Consider the following 21406-nt stretch of genomic DNA (forward strand, 5'->3'; position numbering starts at 1 on the left):
CTGGAGCGGAGCAGAGCTTGGCTCCGGAGTAGAGCTGGCGCAGAGCAGAGCTTGCCAGTTTTCTGAGCTGAGCTCTGGAGCGGAGCAGAGCTGGCGCAGAGCAGAGCTTGCCAGTTTTCTGAACTGAGCTCTGGAGCGGAGCAGAGCTGGCGCGGAGCAGAGCTTGCCAGTTTTCTGAGCTGAGCTCTGGAGCTGGGTCACTGAGGTTCTGGAGCAGCTCCTACTATTTCCTGCCTTTCACATTTAAAAAAATCCTTCCTCAATTATTCAGTTTAAACATTTGAATGAACAAAAGAAATAAGTATATAAAATAACTAAATGTAAATTCAGAAATACTTTAATGCACATAATGTTTCTACTGATTATAAGGGGTCGTCCACTTATCAACTAGAAGCATGTGTTCCCGTATTTGCAGCCACAATCGCACAGTAAGAAGACAATGACTGAAAGATTCTTCAAATGCAATCCAAAACGTTTGTAGGAGGCTAGGATTGAATAATAAAATAAAAGCTTGGTGAAGCTTGGTACAAAATCGAGGCAGTTATCATGCAAGTACTTAACATGACATACTAGATACTGTACTTTATAGAACACTGATTCTATCCATGTAACATATATATTTAATGCTGCATGAACATGGTCTTTTCAAGTTCAGATATCTGTTCAAGATTCAGACATGTATTCAAATATTTGTTCATTTTCAAAACGTTATCAAAGTCATTCTATGTAACACTCTATTAAAGTTGGAAAATATCCCAGAAGTAAGAAAGACCTGACGTTACCCTCGTGAATGAATTACAAAACACAGGAATTACAGTTCTATTTGTTACAGTTCTATTTGTACGGTTCTATTTGTTATGGTTCTATTTGTTACGGTTCTATTTGTTACGGTTCTATTTGTTATGGTTCTATTTCTTACGGTTCTATTTGTTACGGTTCTATTTGTTACGGTTCTATTTGTTATGGTTCTATTTCTTATGGTTCTATTTGTTACGGTTCTATTTCTTACGGTTCTATTTCTTACGGTTCTATTTCTTACGGTTCTATTTGTTACAGTTCTGTTTGTTACGGTTCTGTTTGTTACAGTTCTATTTGGCAGATGTGTTTTGACAGTCAGTGTAAATAGGGGACCACGAGTGGCTATGTTGATCTTTTATAAATTCCCACACAGAGCCATTTTTCTGCCAAGCTTATCCACGGACCTGAGATAGCACAGTTGGCTAATTCACTGTATGCTGTGCTGTTACTCCTGGGAGGACTGGGTTCAAATCCTGGTAAATCCTTCCTTTATTTTCAAATAATTGGTTCATTTAATTTATAGTTAGTGTGAAACACAACTGGTGTAGTGGGCTAATCCCATGGCCACATCTCTCGGAAGACAGTGGTTCAAATCCAATTCCTGGAAACAAGTTCCTGAGTTATATAGTATGTTTCTATATGTGTACCTGTGATTGTTTGCATGGTTATTTAGAATAAATAGACTAAGTGTGTGTAGATATACCCTTTTAGGGCTTGTTATTACTGTTGTATTAAACATAAATATTTAAAGAAATAGAAAATGTGTTCATTGCTTTATATAGTTCTTAGTATTTGTTGAGAAAGTGTGTATTGTGTGGTTTGTCTTACCAAACATACAATGCTCCGGTTCAAACTATTAAAGAATAGTCAGTAAATAGTTAGCATATTGTGAAATGGTGCCCCTAGTGGTTCGGACCGTGGGCTGCTAAACCACTTGCTCAGTGGGTGAGGTGCTGCTGCCAAGTTCCCCTGTAAAAGTGTACTGTGGTACACCTGAGTGAATGGGATAAAGGCACAGGCTACCACGGTGTAAACTATAGTAAATGCAAATGAGACTGATGGTGTGGGAGATGCATTTTTACAGTGCAGGGTTATCATGGTGAGCTTTGAGATGAGTCTACTCCAGTATTATCATTTGTAACCTCTTCCTATTGAGTGTGCTTTGATTTGGATCTCACTCCAGCTCATTGTGCGGCTGGTTTATCTGCATGTACATAATGAGCAGAGCAATGCAAATACACTGGAACTCACACACATTAAAGTGCAATTCATTCCTTAAATAAAGCAAAGACATATACTGTACAGAACCTCGCGCTCCCATTCAGATCTCAGTATAACCAAGGCATGATGGCACACTGTTTCACTCCAGCTGTGGAGTGGTGATCAGTCATAAAACAATCAATAGAACACTGATACACCACTCAGTACATTAGCTTCCTTGGGAGATTCACTGTGAAATGGCTCAGACTGTAATTGACGGGATAGTGACTCAGGTGAAGTGTGCTTACGCTACATATTTGATCCTGACGGTACTCAAAGTATACAGCAACTAAGGTTGTAAAATGGATTGTCCTTGCCCTTAGTTAGCCTCAGTGTCATTTTCATCTTGAGGGCGACCCATATATATATATATATATATATATATATATATATATATATATATATATATATATATATATATATATATATATATATATATATATATATATATATATATATATATATATATATAATCGTTCACAGTTCCTCCAAAGCAAAGCACTGATATGGTACTGTAATGAATGGCTTGTTCAGTTTCGTGGCTTCAGCAGTGTTGAGCAGCCTCATGGGCAGTGCTCAGGCACATCACAGGCTAACTGTTGAAGAAGTGTCCATCTGCTAACTGTGTTGCAGGATTACATTATTTATGAAGTAATAAAGTTAGTAAAGTACCAAACAAATCTCAGTAAGACGCGTTCTCGAGTGCTGCTCATTGAAACTTCATACATCAGACACTGCTCATGCTGCTTATCAGAGTGGCATTATTACATCGCTTTAACTGTTTTCTTTAATGCAGACAAACAAACAAACAAACAAGAAATATTTGAAATTAGTCCTAAAAGAACATGTGTGCTAAAACATGGCATTGATATATTTTGAGCTGAAAAACCAGACAAGCCCACTCTTACATGTAACTGTCAGAAGGGAAACACCTTAAAGGGTAAGAGAGTTTAGCCTCAATGCTCAGATTGTGTGGGTGTGTGTTTGTGTGTCTGTGTCTGTATCAGTGTGCCTGTGTGTCTGTGTGTTTGTGTCTGTATTAGTGTGTCTGTGTGTGTGTGTCTGTGTGTCTGTATCAGTGTGCCTGTGTGTGTGTCTGTGTGTTTGTGTCTGTATTAGTGTGTCTGTGTGTTTGTGTCTGTATCAGTGTGTCTGTGTGTGTGTGTCTGTGTGTTTGTGTCTGTATCAGTGTGTCTGTGTGTGTGTGTCTGTGTGTTTGTGTCTGTATCAGTGTGTCTGTGTGTTTGTGTCTGTATTAGTGTGTCTGTGTGTTTGTGTCTGTGTCTGTGTGTGTGTCTGTGTGTTTGTGTCTGTATTAGTGTGTCTGTGTGTGTGTGTCTGTGTGTCTGTATCAGTGTGCCTGTGTGTGTGTCTGTGTGTTTGTGTCTGTATTAGTGTGTCTGTGTGTGTGTGTCTGTGTGTTTGTGTCTGTATCAGTGTGTCTGTGTGTGTGTGTGTCTGTGTGTTTGTGTCTGTATCAGTGTGTCTGTGTGTTTGTGTCTGTATCAGTGTGTCTGTGTGTGTGTCTGTGTGTGTGTCTGTGTGTTTGTGTCTGTATTAGTGTGTCTGTGTGTTTGTGTCTGTATCAGTGTGTCTGTGTGTGTGTCTGTGTGTTTGTGTCTGTGTGCGCGCGCGCATGTATGCGTTAAGTTTGCCTTTGTTCTTCAGTGGTGACAGAAGTCATTTTTTCCCCCATCCCTCTAATCTCATTGAGCTCAATTTCCTTTAATCACTTCAGAAGTACTGACAGACACAATTGACCGATTCATAGTGTGGATGTGAGCTTTTTGCATCATTTATAATGTATAAGCCTGCTACTACTTGTAATGGTCCTTCAATTTTTTATGAACCAAATTCTTTGATATACGTAACGAATACAAACGACTGACTGGAGCACAGCAGAGCTTTGGTTAGCCTTTCCAAACTGCAGGTTCGGTGAGAGATTATTATTATTATTACTATTAAATAGCATATGCCTGCTCCCATTGGTATAATCTGCCATACAGACAGTCTGGGTGTTTGGTTTGGGTTCCATCCAGGCTGGTAGCAAAGTGTCAGTATTTCTTCATCTTAAACCACAGCTCTGCCCTTATATAAGTTCCACAGTAAAAGCATGGCTAAGCACCGGTAAGCACTGTAAAGCCCAGAGAGTTATGGTAAAGCAAATATAGTTTTTAAACGGTTAACCTTGGTAGACTATGGTAAATGCATGTGGGAAAAATGACTGCTCACAAATACCGTGGTAAACTTTTCTAAGGGTGATCCCAAGGCTATATTAATTCCACACGGAAGCTTGCTGCGGATGTCAGGCTTGCTGTGAGCGAGGTGAACCGGCAGACACGCCTGCCTTGTTATTAAGACACCGTTTTACTACCGCCTTAAACAATTCATGGCAGCTGTTAAAAGACAATCAATCAATCAATCAATCAATCTTTATTTTCTATAGCGCCTTTCATAGTGCACCACCATCACAAAGCGCTTTACAAGATGCAGTAACAACAAGAAAATCCATAATACTTTAAATACAGAGAAATGCATAATACATGATATACAGAAAAAAATGCATAATACATGAAAAACTGTGGAAAGTGCATAATACATGATAGTAACATCATACATGGAATTGTAGCAGCAACACAGCAGCTAATAGCAGATATCAGGCTTAAAGAGCATGGAAAGCAAGAGAGATCAGGTGGGTCTTGAGAGTTGATTTAAGCGAGCGACGGCGGGAGCATCACGCACCAAAGCTGGGATATGACGGTGGGAATATTGGGGACCATTTGTATTTTATCTTGGCTGGTAATTGCATGTCCCTAAAAACTGGGGTTAGCATTAGCATTATTATTATTATTATTATTATTATTATTATTATTATTATTATTATTATTATTATTATTATTATTATTATTAATAATAATAATAATAATAATAATAATAATAATAATAATAATAATAATAATAATAAAGATTAAAGGTGATATAACAGGGTCTTAATTACATATTAGGCACCTCAGAAATTATTAATAATTCCAGTTCTGTTTTAATCTAGAACACTGAAATAGTTATGTTTGTATCGTCTTCAGTACAAACCAATAAAGCTGCCATTAAATCAGCGTAGAGGAAATTGGCATTCATATATGTGTATCTAGAGTACGCAATCTTTATAATGTAGAACTCACGTCACCTATTAGTAAGGCTTCGTTTCAGATCACGGTGTTGTTAAGGGACCATGTTCCCCTTTATTAAAAACCCTGCAATCTGTTGCCTGGCCTATAAACTAATTAAAAAATAAATAAACGGGACGGCTAAAAGTGGAATTACGGATTCTTGTCTCATATTTTCAACATAAATATTTTGCCGGCTAACTTTAAAATATATATATATATATATATATATATATATTACCCTTTTTAAATACGAAACACTCGATTACAAATTGTATTACAACAGGAGAAACGTTTGCTTGTGCCTTCTTCGGTGTGAAGAAAATAATATATGTGACAACACAGAAAAAAAAAACCTTTCTTGTCCACTGTGAAATGAAATATTTAATTAAAATAAATAATAATAATGAACGCATTGTGTTGTATTGCTATTGATATATTTAAGTTCACAATGCACATATTAAAATGAATAATGCAGGTATCTTTATTTAGCCAGAATGTATTTGCTAAGGTGTAATACATGAGAATAAACGTGGTCGTTCCATAACAACGTACAGGAAAAGGGAATGGTCTTCAGTTAATTGCACAGGGCAACCGGTGTGCTGTTCTTCAGAAGTTACCAAAATGTTTATGATAATAAGATGTGTAAACTTAATCTGCGTTGCATACTTGATTAAATGAGTACAAGGGAAAGCTGAAGGAGATTCTTATAGTCAGGAGTGTAGTGGTAAATAAGAACGTGGTTAAGCTCCCGTGTTTGGTGCTCCAGGCCAGACAGGTAGGAGTGCGGGTTCACCATTGTTTAAGTTTTTATAATTGGGTTTCTATGACAGTTTTTTTTAAAAAACATCGTCCGACTACACTTGTGATCCTTTCAGCGTCTTCCTATTAATTAACAAACCAAAGAAGTAACATGTCACTACACATACTGTAATTATTTAAATACACACGGACGGACATGATTGAAGTCTTAACATCTTAAAAGGAGTTGACAGTTAACCCGAACCAATACTTTACGCTCAGTGCAGAAACCAGGACCAGAAAACACTTCTTCAGACAGTGAGTGGTGAGTGTTTGGTACGGGGTACCTAGTCGTGTTGTTGAGGCAGAAACACTTGCATCATTTATATGTTTTTATCCTTTATATCCTTTATTAAGTCTCAACTTGACCAGGTTCTGAGATCAAATAGCTGCGAACCTAACGCGCTTAGATGGGCCGAATGGCCACCTTTGTTCCTAAATATTCTTGTGTTCTTATGTATTCAGCATATTGCTGACCACGGAGCTGTCCAGCACATGTGGTGCTGAAATGGCTGGGTCTATCGAATAAAGTATCGCAACTTTATACCTATAATCCTTTACTGTACAAACTGTACTGTAAAATGTCTGTCAGATTTAATTGACATTGTTAGCAATATGCATTTGTCATACAATCTTTGTCAGAGAAAAAAAAAAATCACACACACACACACAAAAAAATCTTAGGAAATTACTGCAGACAAGCTTATTAAATCAGGCGATGATAGATTTATCCTAAAAGACTTGAATTTACTTGAAAGTAATTGAATAGTGCCAAGAGTATAAATGAACTGTCTTTCTGCAACGGAGAAATGAAACCGACGATTTCCAAAGCCGTACAGATACTCCATTAATAATGAGAGCTAATGGCAACATCTGTACTCGTTGGAATCCAAGTCGATTGATCTCAAACACATTTCACTATCCTTTTGATTTGGTTCAAATGTCAACCCTATATTTTATTTATTTAAATTATATCCACAATTATCAAAAGATAATCGTATTTTAGATACAGCTCTGTGTATGCCCAGAGATCAAACTTAGACCCGCTGTACTAGAATATTTATTTTGAAATCTTGTTTCATCACTCAAGTCAAATGTCATATTGTAGAACAGAAGTATCAACGTTATCATAGACCTCCGGCTGCGGGTACCTGTAGTGGCACAGACAATGTATTTGATTTAATACGCTAGTAGACGTGAACGCGTGTTCAGCGTGGGCTGCAGGTTAGTTTTTAATTTAGTTTTGTAGACATAACGATATTGCTCCTGTGATTCTATTTGCACAAAGCTAGCGCGCCATGGTCGTTCTATCAGCTCTACAAAGAGCAGCCTGAGCGAAGCGAAGCTTGTTTCTTATTCTATGGGGGTTTTATTGAGCTGTTCATCATCTTGTATTTCAGCCTGATATCATGTCGCAGGAGCTATTTGTTTTCTAAAATGTAATTATTTAATTGACCAACATGGCACATGTGACAATGTCAGATGTCACTTTACTTGGGTATGCAATCGCTCTATTTAACTGTCTTCCACAAACCTCTTTCAAACAATACATGTTTTCTCTTGAGTTAGTTTTTATAACAAAGCCAATCATTTTGGTTCCGTTTATTTAAAGTTGTGGAGAGGGTTCTTCGCAGTTCTTGATTGCTGTCCTGTGCGCCTTTTTAAACTTTATTTTACAAGCTCTCAAAGGTCTCAGTGAAGACACCTTGAAATCAAAGCTGCTACACCGACCAGCCTTCTCCCAGATACACGGTACACGGTTTGCTTTCAGTCCCGAGAAAAGATGCCTTTGACTGTGGACCCTCATGATCTGAGCTTCGGTTCCATCGTTGATCTGGGCTCGATATCTATCCACCTGTAACACGCTTATAAAAAAAAACAGCGCTCGTCACACGTAGGAGGCGGGCTGGCAGGTGATTGGAAATCTGGAAGTGTTCTGATCTGTGATTGGGACCCTGGTGAGCTGATGAAAATGAGTGAGGCGGGAGCAGCGGCGAGCTCGCCTTTGTGTTTCTCTTCTAATATCTCACATATCAATAATTCAGAGCGGCACCAGACGGACACTGCGCTATGTATTCAGCTGTGTTTCGACTAGTCAGGGGCCGCTTTCTACAATTCAGGGGTCATTTCACTCATCCTTAAAGTAGGACAAGAAGCCGAGAGCCGCAAGCCAGCCAGCCAGCAAGCAAGCGCGCACAAGGGGCAAGGAAGATCACAAAGAGCCTCCACTCACAAAACAAAACCGGAGTGTATAAATAAAGCATATGAAGACATAGATTAAGAAACAAACAACAACAACAACAACAACAACAACATATCTTAAAACATTCAGATCTGGCTTGGATAAAGAGATAAGGAGCTGTATCTGTGAATCTAGAAGTGGGATACGGCACTCTGTTGAAAGCTTTAGACAGAAGAAGCAGCCGTCATGCTGGTGCTTTTACTGAGCGTGGTGTGGCTAATTGGGTTAGTGTGCGGCCAGAATGAAACCGAACCCATAGTCCTGGAGGGGAAATGCCTGGTGGTTTGCGATTCTAACCCCACCTCGGATACAACAGGGACCGCTCTGGGCATCTCAGTGCGGTCCGGCAATGCCAAGGTAGCGTTCTCCTCCGTCCGGAGCACGAACCACGAACCCTCGGAAATGAGTAACCGAACTATGGTCATCTACTTCGACCAGGTAAATAATGAAGGAACAAAGCCTGCCGCACAAAGCATGTTTAATAAATAACAGCGACTGGGATTCGGAATTTAGGAGGAGAGTTATTAGATTACTTCAGCTGAGGCAACGGCAGGTGTGCCCTGTGGGGAGGTGCATGGCAGGTGTGCCCTGTGGGGAGATGCATGGCAGGTGTGCCGTGTCGGGAGATGCATGGCAGGTGTGCCGTGTCGGGAGATGCATGCAGGTATGCCGTGTCGGGAGATGCATGGCAGGTGTGCCGTGTGGGGAGATGCATGGCAGGTGTGCCGTGTGTCGGGAGATGCATGCAGGTGTGCCTTGTCGGGAGATGCATGGCAGGTGGATTGGTGGTGGTTTAGCGAAATCAGCGCTTGAATGGATTCTGTGCAGCATTTATCAACCGAAAATACATGGTTTGTTTATTAATATTCTATATTTATAATATATAACATTAAAAAAAAACTAATGTCTCAAACAGCAAAGACCAATGTGTGCTTCTAATGACATTATGTTGTGTGCATTTCCAGCTTTCAAGATAATTGAACAATTTGGCCAAATGCCACTGCGCTAAAGGAATGAGGTGCATGCGAATAAACATCAGAAATGATTGATTTTGAGAAGATGATACAGTACTTCTCCGTTTTGCATACATGTCTTTATCCCCACGGGTTCCGATTCTTTCTAAAAGCTGTGTCTTCGATCGCTGCTGTTTCTGTAGACTGAGCTACGTGTTCTTGTTTGTTTTAACAGTTTCCCCCATTTTCATTTTCTCCCTACAGGTACTCGTGAACGTTGGGAGCAATTTTGACACGGAGAGAAGCACTTTCATCGCTCCACGAAAAGGGATTTACAGTTTCAATTTCCATGTGGTCAAAGTGTATAACAGACAGACGATCCAGGTCAGAAAACTTGTTTCTTTATTCCCTAAAAAAAAAAAAAAGAAAGAAAAAAGACGCGTTTAACATTTTTTTTTTTTTTGCCTTTGAGATTCAGTGTGAACTGCTAGTCAGTGTTCTAGCAGGGTTCTAAAGTTAATAGCAGGTCATTTGGCACAGTGATTTTTGAATGGGTTTTTGATTTGAATGGGTCTTTTTATTATGGAAAATGGTGATTAAATTGAAAGTTAAAATTACGGTAATGTAACTACTGTCAAAAAGAAAGGGTTTATGAATATCAAACGATCAAATCATTTTTCACATGATTACTATTTGATTTCAGTAATCCTGTTACACGATTGTTTTATAGTGTCGGTGTCTGTATATATCAAAGCACCCGTTTCACTCCCATTACTGCCGCGTTTCTACTGGTGTAGGCCTAACCTTCAGTTCACAGAACACTGCCGTGTAACACACACTTCCAATCTTAATTACTCACTTAAGTGCAGCACCCAAATAATGTACCGCGTTTACTCATTTTTGTTTAATAGGCCCAATTGGAAACTAAAAGAATAATGATAACAGATACAGACCAGTATGCTTTTTACATGCCTGGGTAATTGCAGTCTATCATATTAACATTTGCCACACTAATGGCTAGTTTCACAGACCCAGATTAACACTAATCTCAGACTACCTAATGTTAATTTAGATAGACTAGTCCAAGATTAGAGCTAATCAGAGTGTGTGAACTAGCTGTAAAAGTCTATTTGCCAGGTACAGAGCATTAATAGATAAATCCCCAATCTTCTCTGATGATGACTAATGCCTGTTTTTTTTTTGGAGTACAGTTGGAGATTTCATGCATAATGACAGTTTAATGAATCTTTTTATTCAATTCATGCCAACGTTTTTAGGTTAGGGGATTTGATTGTATTAGATTTAAATAACAGTTTACACTGAAGAGGACAGATATCAAGCATGTGTCTGTATTTTACACTGCAAGATGTGGTACCTCTGTATGATTATTTCGTTTCCCTATGTTAATCGCAGATAGGCCATGTTGTCTTAACATTTGAATGCCTCTGTGTTAATGCTATTATTAGAAGCACAGGTATGCCGTTGTCAGTAAATAATTGCACATTTCTGTATAATATGTATTGTATTAGATCATGGATTTATTTTACCAGATATATTCAGTTACAGTTAATCATTTGATGAAGACAAAGTGTACAGAGGGACCATGTGTCTAAAGTCTCCACTAGTGATGAATCCTGGTAGAAATGTTAAACTGTATAATTCCCAGCTTCCTATAATGATTGTGTTGAGATGGTCCCCGATCGTACCCCCCATCTTTGCCCCCCCGATCGTACCCCTCATCTTGGCCCCCCGATCGTACCCCTCATCTTTGCCCCCCCCGATCGTACCCCTCATCTTTGCCCCCCCGATCGTACCCCTCATCCTTGCACCCCCCGATCTCATCTATGACCCTTTAAATCCAGACTTCTTTATTTGACAGAGCTTTCTCAGCTTAATGTTTGCACTTGCTTTAGTTGCACGGCGCTATGAGGTGGCACTGTATCAATCAGTCCTGTGTAACAGCCTTGTGTTCTGGGCCCTGCAGGTGAGCCTCATGCTGAACGGATGGGCCATGATCTCAGCATTCGCCGGGGACCAGGATGTCACCAGAGAGGCCGCCAGCAATGGGGTTCTGCTCCAGATGGAGAAAGGAGACCGAGTGTATCTCAAACTGGAGAGAGGAAACCTAATGGGAGGCTGGAAATATTCCACGTTCTCCGGATTTCTCGTCTTCCCCGTCTAAACAGGATCGAAACACACGGGCTCTGGGATGCCAGGAAAAAACAAAAAATAAAAAAAAACACAAGGGGTAGGAATGAATGAATGAATGAACGGCTCTCAGATGCAGCTGCTTGTAGCTCTGGACAGAAAACTGTTTTACCTTACAATATTTAAAGAGGCAAAGCCCTTCATAATCTGCGCCTGTATGCGTCTGCTTTGAGGAATGTTTCTAGTGTTTTGCAGTCAGAGAGCCGAATATAAGGAGAAAAAAATTAATAATTGGTGAATTATACATCATTTTTATTTGATCATTTATATATGTCATTTTTTATGTTGAAATCTTTATTATATGATTTTTTATTTTTAACTGTATATTTTTTTTTTATCCCTATTTCATTATCTGTTATGTATCCCACATACATTTTAATTACACATGCTTACTTTTCTTTTTTGGATTTTAATTTACATTATTCCTGTTTTTATCACACGAGAAAGAGTAAAAATAAAAATAAAAATAAACAATGGCATTTTCTTTGCTGTATACCAATCTATAACAATCCTACAATGTATATATGATGTAACCTCTTACTAGCCGAGCTGGTTAAGTAGCTAGCTGTATTTCAGTATTTCTATGTAATTCTCAGTGATTGTGGAGTATCAGGCTGCTATACGTTTCGATGCTTCTTGTTTTGTTTCAGTCAAATGTGGCAAAACTAAAACGGCAGAAACTATAATGGAATTTTATTATAACTCTGTAAATATATGTGTGAATATTTAAAAAGATTTTTTTTCTTTGCTTTAATTCAATAAACTTTAAATGGTACTTTTATTTTTCTTAACCAGACATGGTGTCTGTCTATCATCTTTATGTGTAAAACAAAAAACAAACGACTTGGAGAAAACATGACTAATGCCTAGAGGCATTTCCCACATACGCTGTGTTTCAGGGAGTCAGCAAGACCACACCATTCAAAGAGCCCTTTTACCAATTCACTTCTGTCATTCAGGCTGAAGCGCCTTTAAAAGCACCTCAGAGCACTAGATCAAGCTTTTTATGGGGGGTTCTCAGTCATAACCACTGCGGTGAAGAATTTAATGAGCTCCCTGGGGGAACATTGATACTTGCATAATAAGCAAACCTCCGCTGTTTCAAAGACTGGGATTTTTTCCCCAGCAATAATTTAATAAAGCAGGTGGGGATTTGGTCATAATGATACTTCGAGGTGCAAATGATAACAGAGGGACTTGTTCATCTAGATTTCAAGGCTGACAAGGTTTCACTACACGAGTCATTTAATGGGCTAACCAAGCACCTTAATTGCTAAAAACAAAATACAAAAAAGGGAAGACTGTGGAACTAGGTCATATTCTGGCGATTAAATAATTGGCTTAAATTAAATTGACATCACCACATTCATTTTGGATAACATTTCACACCATCGAATACGATTGTAATGGATCTCAGCACCGTACTGTACACGTTTATGTTACATCTCAATCAATCTTTATTTTATATAGCGCCTTTCATAGTGGACCACCATCACAAAGCACTTGAGCGACCACCATATCTAACAGATGCAAGGTATTTATGATTGCAAGCTTACTTAGATACCACAGTTGGAAGCCCAGCTGTATACAACATCAATACATGTGGAACACCTTTTGGATAATCTTTTTAAGAGAGTCACACAGTGTATTTGCAGGTTACTTTTAGAAGGAATTAACAGTCGGCATCTGGTTGGCAGCTGATAAACATAAACACTATACTGTAGATTTATGCTAAAATCCTTTAGTGAAATTTCTAATTAGACTGCCATAGCAGACTGGCTATCCAATTTAGTGATTTATTAAAACTTCTGTAAGCAGGATAGCTCCTTTAGAATCCATCCCAACAGTGCAAGATGACCAAACACATTCATGTGCAGTGGTACACCAACACAATTATATAAAGACACAATAACAACCAAACTGAATGAAACTTTTTGCTTATTTTAGGTAAGGTTACGTTAATAAACAGACGCTGATTGCTCTCTTCTTGCACGAGTATTACAGGACAGTACGTCTCGTCATGCTGAATGCCTCGGAATGGTAACCTCCTTGTCTGTTTCGTTATTAGGATGAGGGTGACGATGTGTGACCTCATGTTCACACACACACACACACACACACACACACACACCTTTCCTAGGGTGCCAGGTGTGCACTCCAGCCTGGAGGAGGCAGAGACGCTGCACATGGTACCCCTTGATGTGCAGGAGATGCATCTTCATTATAAAACTCACCCAGGTCTTCGGCATCTGTTTAGACTAAATCCCAGATCACACAGCAAGGGAGGTCTGCGGTAAACATGACAGATTGCAGCAGCAGATCCCGGGCACGCGGCAGCACACAGCAACTAACTGTTTGTATTTATTTCTGTGATTTTATTTTGTTTTGTTTGTGGTTTCACTTTTTTATTATCACTACCGTTTTATCCATCATCTTAAGAATATGTTTGCAGCGACACATATAATCACATGTTTAATGAATGTGGGCTGTTGAATTATTGCAAAGAATATATTCAATAATAATAATAATAGCCACTTTACCTCAATTAGAATTGATTACTACTGGTGTAAAGACACACAATAATTAGGATGGTAATATAAACTGACCATATTTTTCCCAAATTTAAACAATCTGTATAGACAATTAGTGGTGTTTTCTGGCTACAAATACAAATAATGCCTAATGTAAGGTTCAATTCACTGCCATTCATTTGGGTTTATATATATATATATATATATATATATATATATATATATATATATATAGTGTGTGTGTATTATTGTTTATATTTTACAATAATATTTTTGAACATAAAACACTATAAACCCTAAATTAAATATAACTACAATATTAATACTACTAATCAATAAAACATCTTAATGTTGCGATTCCAAAGAATGTATTTATTATTACTGTTGTTTTGGTCATATTAGTTTCCTTTTCATTTTTAAAAACGGTAAAAGCAATACAACCTGTTTAGGACATTTTATTTATTTTTCAAGCACATGCATGTAATGTCGCATGCTTTTATGTATTGTTATACAAATAATATACCTTTTTATTAATTCGTTAGACATTCCATATTTGACGCAATAACCAGCTATAGTCCTACAGGAAATGCTGCTGTAAATTGAAAGAAAAAGCTCGTGGAAATACCGTGGTGCGTCTGTTCTATGTAAATATTAGTCGTTATTAATTATCAATCACTGAAACGTTTAAATCACAATGAAAAATGTATCTTCTAATTCTAAATCTAACTATGCTATAACATCGAGTCCCGCGACAGAGTGAACAGAGCCCAATGTGCATTTCCAGACCGGCTTTTTTTTTCTTTTTTTGTCAGTGTGTGAAAAAGGAGTTATTTAATTAGCTGCACTTCCCCTGCTGCTGGAGATTTAATTGAGCATTCTGTGAGAGCACACTTCTATTAAACAAACAGCAAGGACGTTTTTCTTTTCTTTCCCAATGCAAAAATATTGGAAACAGGTTAAACCCAGACTTTTTTCCAAACAGTTTCTCCAGTCAGTCACCGATTAGCAACCCTGTTACCCAACCTAATGGTGGTTACAGCATTCCAGGATTGATTAGTGCAGACCGGAGTGTGAGACTAACCAGCCGTGTAAAACCATGTCTGTTTAATTATCTCGTTAGGCCTTCATGATTCACCCATTATCTTACTCTGCGTTTTTATAACTAATGGTGAGCAACATATTGTTTTCACACAAGCGCTATTAAATACAGCACTTTTTTGTTGTTGTGCGCTGATCAGTCTGTAAGCATAATTATTTGAAGCAGTCCCATTCGCATTCGGGGAACGCTGACAAGCAATTACGAGCGACGGTGTTACTGCAATAATTCTTCACAGACTCTGTGCAGGAGCTAGGAAGAAAAGCGCACCAATTAGAGACACACACAAAAAAAAAAAACACGAGACGGTGAAGATTGAATTTTAATTGCCGTATGATATGTTTTATTAGGGTGTTTACGTTTCCACGATGCGCCGACGAGGAGGCAGTAATTAGAACTGCTCTGAAATTAAATCAACTATCGCGTTTATTTATTTTTATTTGCCCTCTCAAGTCTCTGTTTTGAATCGTTGAACTGGCATGTCATTTGACATTGGTTTACTTTGCTTTGTTGATCAGCGTGTTATTTTAATGACGCACCTCTCCCCCGGAGACAGAGCGGTTTTAAAATAGGAACACAGGGGCGAATTCTTAATTATTATTATTATTATTATTTATTTATCAGTTTGGTGAAACCATTTACCTCCATGCCTTCCATCACAGCTCAGTAGTTCGAGACAAACACCAATCACAACATGTTTGAGTATAAATATTTATTGTGTATAATGCGGAGTATGCACAAGTACGCAAAAGTATATGCGCATTCATTTGGCACCAAACGTAACTTGGTTTGAGGAAGCTGCCTGGCCGACTGGACGAGGCGGAGACACACACCCCTCATCATAGACAAAACCTACATTTTTAAGAGGATGAGGAGGTGGTGGGTTACGATTAAATCGAAACGCAAATGAGAGGCAAGTGAATAGGTTAGCATTGTAAATACCAATCTTAATTAGCTCTTGTGTAAATTGAATGATTCAAGATTGGTGTCTGACACCTCCCGAACATTAGTTACAATCTTAATTTAGTGCTGCCACTTCATTACTAGCTGATCCGGAAAACATCACGGCTGTCACCACTTTGATCAACATAACACAGGACCTTCATGTTCAGTGAGCCGCCTGCTAAGGAAGCAGCACTGCATTTCTAATTGCATTCATTTCATGACTATTTAACTCGGGGAGTTTCACCATCCATTAACTCTAATTGTTCCCATATTGGTATCTGGCCGCATACCTGCATTTCTAAAGTCGCGTCATCGCTTCTACCGCATTACTCGGCTTTAAATATGTCTGCTAATAAATAAATAAATAAATAATAATAATAATAATAATAATAATAATAATAATAATAATAAATACAATAGTACAAATTACATAAATATCTAAAGTCCATATTAGTGATGTGCTATAGCGTGTGCGTTACATACAGTACGTTATATATATATATATATATATATATATATATATATATATATATATATATATATATATATACACACACAATACTAAAACTAGGTTATATTTCTAAAGTGTGCATGTAGTCTTAGGTAAAGAAGGATGAAAACGATGAGTGGAAGATAAAGCGCTGAACTGTATTGAGTTGTTGGGTGCAGCGTGGACGGAGCGTGCCCTGTCCTGCAGAGAAGTCTGCTCCGTTATTTAATCCTAACAAGCCTTCCAGCTGAAATTAAACCACACATGAAGTAACAGGACTTAAAACAAGAATGCAGTAGGGTGAGTAGGCCTATGCATCTTGAAGGCTTAAATATGTTCTCTTTTTATTTTGCACAATAACTGTGGGTCAGACTATCAAGCCAGCATTACATCTTTAAACACCTCTCCAAATGTTTTTACTACAGTCAGATACAGAATAATATCGTTCGACCAACCTTATTTCAATTTAATAAATAAATACATTTTAAAAAATCTTTCTAAAAATATATTATTATTATTATTATTATTATTATTATTATTATTATTATTATTATTATTATTATTATTATTAAATGACTTCAGTTAACGGTATTCTGGTACCAGTAGTCAACGATGTTGATAATTTTGTATTTTAGTGATTTACTTGAAAGGGCTTTGTGGTCAGGTGATCGTTATTGTTAAAACACACCAGGGTTGCCAGTGTTCCATGAAAGATAGTATCTTGCTTAAGAGCTACGTTTTGTTTTTTCAATGGTGCATTTTTAAGCTTTGATCAATTTGCAAAAAAATAAAATCCTTTTATATTTAATAGCTGCAATAACATATATATATATATATATATATAATTACATTTTGAACAGCTTTGGCAGTGCCTTAAGCTGTCTAATTCGGTAGTTAAAGGAAACAGAATTTGCCTTGATGTGTACTACAGTGTATCCTTGGCCAGATCTCAGCCCATGGTATACCACACTGTATATTCAGTTACAGGCTTCAGGGGTTCCTTTTCGTTGTATTTCATTGCACATGCTGAAGTGTGAAATACCACTGTTTAGAGATGGTATGCTTCTGCCTTTACCTGTCTCTTCTTTCTTTCTTTCTTTCTTTCTTTCTTTCTTTCTTTCTTTCTTTCTTTCTCTCTCTCTCTCGCGCGCTCCTGAGAATCTCTTGTCACACCTTCACTCCCCCCCCCCCCCCCCGCCCACCCAGAGACAATGTCCAGGTTTCCTCCAAAACGCTGAACCATAATAAAATGTTCCTCTCTAGTGAAGTTAGGAGGAATCTGAACCCAGAGGCTCTGCGCATCTCAAAGCTGTAATTCCCTGGGGGTTTGTTACACTGCATGTACAAGTGCCAGACATCTCTTTACTAAAATAGAAAATCTGTCACTGTCCCACTCTGCAGCGCATTTGAATGGGAACTAAAGACCAAGTACCCGCCTTTGCTGTTGTGTTGAGCATCAGATCCTAACGGTGTGCGCCAGAAGCACACTGTGGCAATGCCAGCACCAGAAGCACGCATCACTAATCCTCCGTGGTGGGGATAGATGGAGATTTGCTTTGGAAGTAGTTGCATGGCTTGAGTACTGCAGTAATTGGGATATATCGAAGAATTTTGATTGTAGTAAAACTAGAGACCATTAGATTATTGTGTTTATGGCTTGTGTTTTTCCAGTCTGTTTGCTGCAGTTCTTTAGTGCTCATAAAGCTGTCACTGCATCCCAGTATGTCAGTGTGCGGGTGCAGCTTGAAAGCTGGCCAATCTATAAGTCATGAAATATGGATAATAGGAAATGTAGCAACGTGGACGGCTATTGTATGTGTAGGGGAAGGTAAATAGGTTGACCATGGCTTGAGTTATGCAAGTGGAAAAGGTAAGGAAGTAAATCCTGTTGACATGTTTCCTTGGGCCTTTACCAGTGTTAACACTGCAAGAATTGTGTTTTTAGGGATCATGGGGTGTAACCAGCATTTTACATGTTCTGTGTGTTTTCACAGGTATTCATTGTTTAACTAGGAGATTAGGGAAAAAAAGTAATCAGCAAATAGCCATTATTGTCTCAATGATTTTTATGGCTTTAAAACTTATCACACATAATTTGCTTAGTATTAAAACATTTGTCACAGTAGCTACGTTTTCATAAGGATTCTGTGTGTAATTTATTTATTAAACTGTAAAGTGTTCTTAATGGCACTGCACTCACAAGCACCTCCTTGACGGATCTGAGGAATTGCCTTTTCAGATAATGAGTTCTTGTGCCAAACAAAGATTGCCCTCTAATTGCAGACTGAATTTATTTGGAGGAGAAATGCAATTTGTCAAACTAAAAATGAAAAAAAACCCCGCAATGACAGGTATTCTGTAGAGAGTGAGTAATTAAATAAAATACATCAGCACATCTACAAGGAACTCAATTAGATGTATTATTTCAAGAATGGCGAAGGTCATCACGTGTGTATAGGAGATTTCCCTGGAATGCTTCCTGTCCTTGCATGCTAATTCAGGGGCTCCCGGCCTCCTGTCTCGAGGCCACACAGCAGAGCTGCACAGTTTGATCTAGCCATTCCCAAACTCATCACACTTCATCTAGCCATTCCAAAACACCACACTTCATCTAGCCATTCTGAAACTCACCACACTTCATCTAGCCATTCCAAAACACCACACTTCATCTAGCCATTCTGAAACTCACCACACTTCATCTAGCCATTCCCAAACTCATCACACTTCATCTAGCCATTCTGAAACTCACCACACTTCATCTAGCCATTCTGAAACTCACCACACTTCATCTAGCCATTCTGAAACTCCTCACACTTCATCTAGCCATTCTGAAACTCCTCACACTTCATCTAGCCATTCCAAAACACCACACTTCATCTAGCCATTCCCAAACTCATCACACTTCATCTAGCCATTCTGAAACTCACCACACTTCATCTAGCCATTCTGAAACTCCTCACACTTCATCTAGCCATTCCAAAACACCACACTTCATCTAGCCATTCCCAAACTCATCACACTTCATCTAGCCATTCTGAAACTCACCACACTTCATCTAGCCATTCTGAAACTCCTCACACTTCATCTAGCCATTCTGAAACTCACCACACTTCATCTAGCCATTCTGAAACTCCTCACACTTCATCAAGCCATTCTGAAACTCCTCACACTTCATCTAACCATTCCAAAACACCACACTTCATCTAGCCATATTTTTTACCAAATATATAAGCTGTCCTTCAGCATAGCTAATTCTCAGAAATTAACATTCCTTTTTGTCCAGTGGGGACCGCAATGAGCGTTACTCTCATCAACCAGTATCGAGAGGAACTGCACTTCCTTGCACCAATAGGGACCATAATGAGCAGTATACTGACAAGAAACCAACATTTGTCAGAGATCAAGATCAGAATGATGATGATGACTCAAAAAATCTTAAAATATAAGTCCCGAGAATTCTCAGCTGGCTGACTCATCTTTCACATCTTCTCATCTTTCAAAATACTGCTTATTTTCTCAACTAAATCATGTAGTACTGACAGTAACACAACACGCTTGCAAACTGAAGGTTGTAGTTTCAAATCCCACGCATGCCAGACCTTATTTTTAATATTTATATTCTATAAAAAAATATATGTTTTGCAGGCAAATGTTCCATTTTAAAACTGAAATAAATCATTTAATATAAATGATATAGACGCCACAGTAAGTGCATTCCCTAGTATATTTCCACGTTGACAAAACAAGTTAATTGTCATTAAACTCGGATGTCCTGTAATATACATACGTGTGCCTCGGGTCAGCAAAAAAACATTGGGAGGAGAAGGACGTGTGTAAACCTTTTTGTTTGCGTGTGTTAAAACTGTTTTGTTTAATGGGTAAACGGCTTAGTCGTCCGATGTGTTAGTTAGCAGTGTGAAAATGTTTAGTTTGTACTCCATGTGTGAGTTAGATTTTTGTGTTGTTTTAACTTATTGTTTATTTCTGTACTTTAATTGCAAGCAAGTGCTTCAGAACCTTAATTTCTTGTGTCTGGGTCTATATCAAAGGGGCTATGAATGTTTAAAAATAAGTAAGATCTTTTACAGTATATTTTGCAGGTTTTTAATAAATGCAGAATTCGTAATAATTTCTTGCTCAAGCATTCCATATTTTACAGTACCGGTTTAGTGATTCTATACCTAGTTTCCAATGTTCTCAGCCAGTCCACCTACAATTTCCAATACCCCTTGCTGCTTCATTGTTGATGCCTAGCAGATGATTGCTAAGTTTGCAGTAGTGAATCCCTTCTTCTGTTTGGCTGAATACCCTGACCCTGACCCCTGAGAGAGTGGGTAGAGAACATGATGAAACCTTGTCACCTGATATTTAATAACCTTTCAGCAAAGAACAAACACGCATGTGGGGTATTATTCTTTTTTTTCGAAACATTTTTAGCTATTGTATACAATGTCTTTGTGCTCTTCTCAAGGTAAATGTATTGATGAGAGCCCAGGAAAGACAGCTGCCTCTTCACAAAGGCCTGCTTTCTAAAGGGGAGTTGAAGGCTGCTGTATGGGCTCTGCAGCAGCACACCTGAAGCGACACTCTGAAAACGCAGCACAATTCTGTAATTAGAGCCCCTTTCTCACTGCCATGCTGTACCTCGCTCGGACCCAGTGTCATGCGGGTCGGCTATGCGATTTCACACTGCTTTATGAAGAAGCAGGGTCCACCTGGGTGACAGAAACAAATACACAACGTGCGTAGCAATGCCCCGGAAGCAGGTTATTACAGTTGCTTCCATCCAAGCTTCTCTGGATTGAGTCGTCAGTCCAAATGTTGATTAGAGCAAATGTTTCTTCATCCCTGTTGCAATCTGGCTCATACTGTGTCTCAGTCAACAAAAATGTGGTGAAGCAAAATAAACAGAAATGTT

The 21406-nt window shown here is 38.4% G+C and overlaps 1 protein-coding gene across 1 annotated transcript; it reads left to right on the forward strand.

Moving 5' to 3' along the window:
* The first annotated feature begins 7993 nt into the window (after window positions 1–7993).
* On the forward strand, window positions 7994–12222 carry cbln1 (cerebellin 1 precursor). Its single transcript, XM_034040602.3, has 3 exons — window positions 7994–8703; window positions 9483–9602; window positions 11203–12222. The coding sequence occupies exons 1-3, from the start codon at window positions 8452–8454 to the stop codon at window positions 11398–11400; spliced, it is 570 nt and encodes a 189-aa protein (XP_033896493.1). The 5' UTR covers window positions 7994–8451; the 3' UTR covers window positions 11401–12222.
* Window positions 12223–21406: the final 9184 nt, after the last annotated feature.

Source organism: Acipenser ruthenus, chromosome 19 (genome assembly GCF_902713425.1).
Source record: "Acipenser ruthenus chromosome 19, fAciRut3.2 maternal haplotype, whole genome shotgun sequence".
NCBI classification, from domain to species: domain Eukaryota; kingdom Metazoa; phylum Chordata; class Actinopteri; order Acipenseriformes; family Acipenseridae; genus Acipenser; species Acipenser ruthenus.

Coding starts and splice junctions, on each gene's coding strand:
- cbln1 (XM_034040602.3), top strand. CDS start 8,452: ATGCTGGTGCTTTTACTGAGCGTGGTGTGGCTAATTGGGTTAGTGTGC. Junction 8,704..9,482: donor TGGTCATCTACTTCGACCAG/GTAAATAATGAA, acceptor TTCTCCCTACAG/GTACTCGTGAACGTTGGGAG. Junction 9,603..11,202: donor ATAACAGACAGACGATCCAG/GTCAGAAAACTT, acceptor TGGGCCCTGCAG/GTGAGCCTCATGCTGAACGG.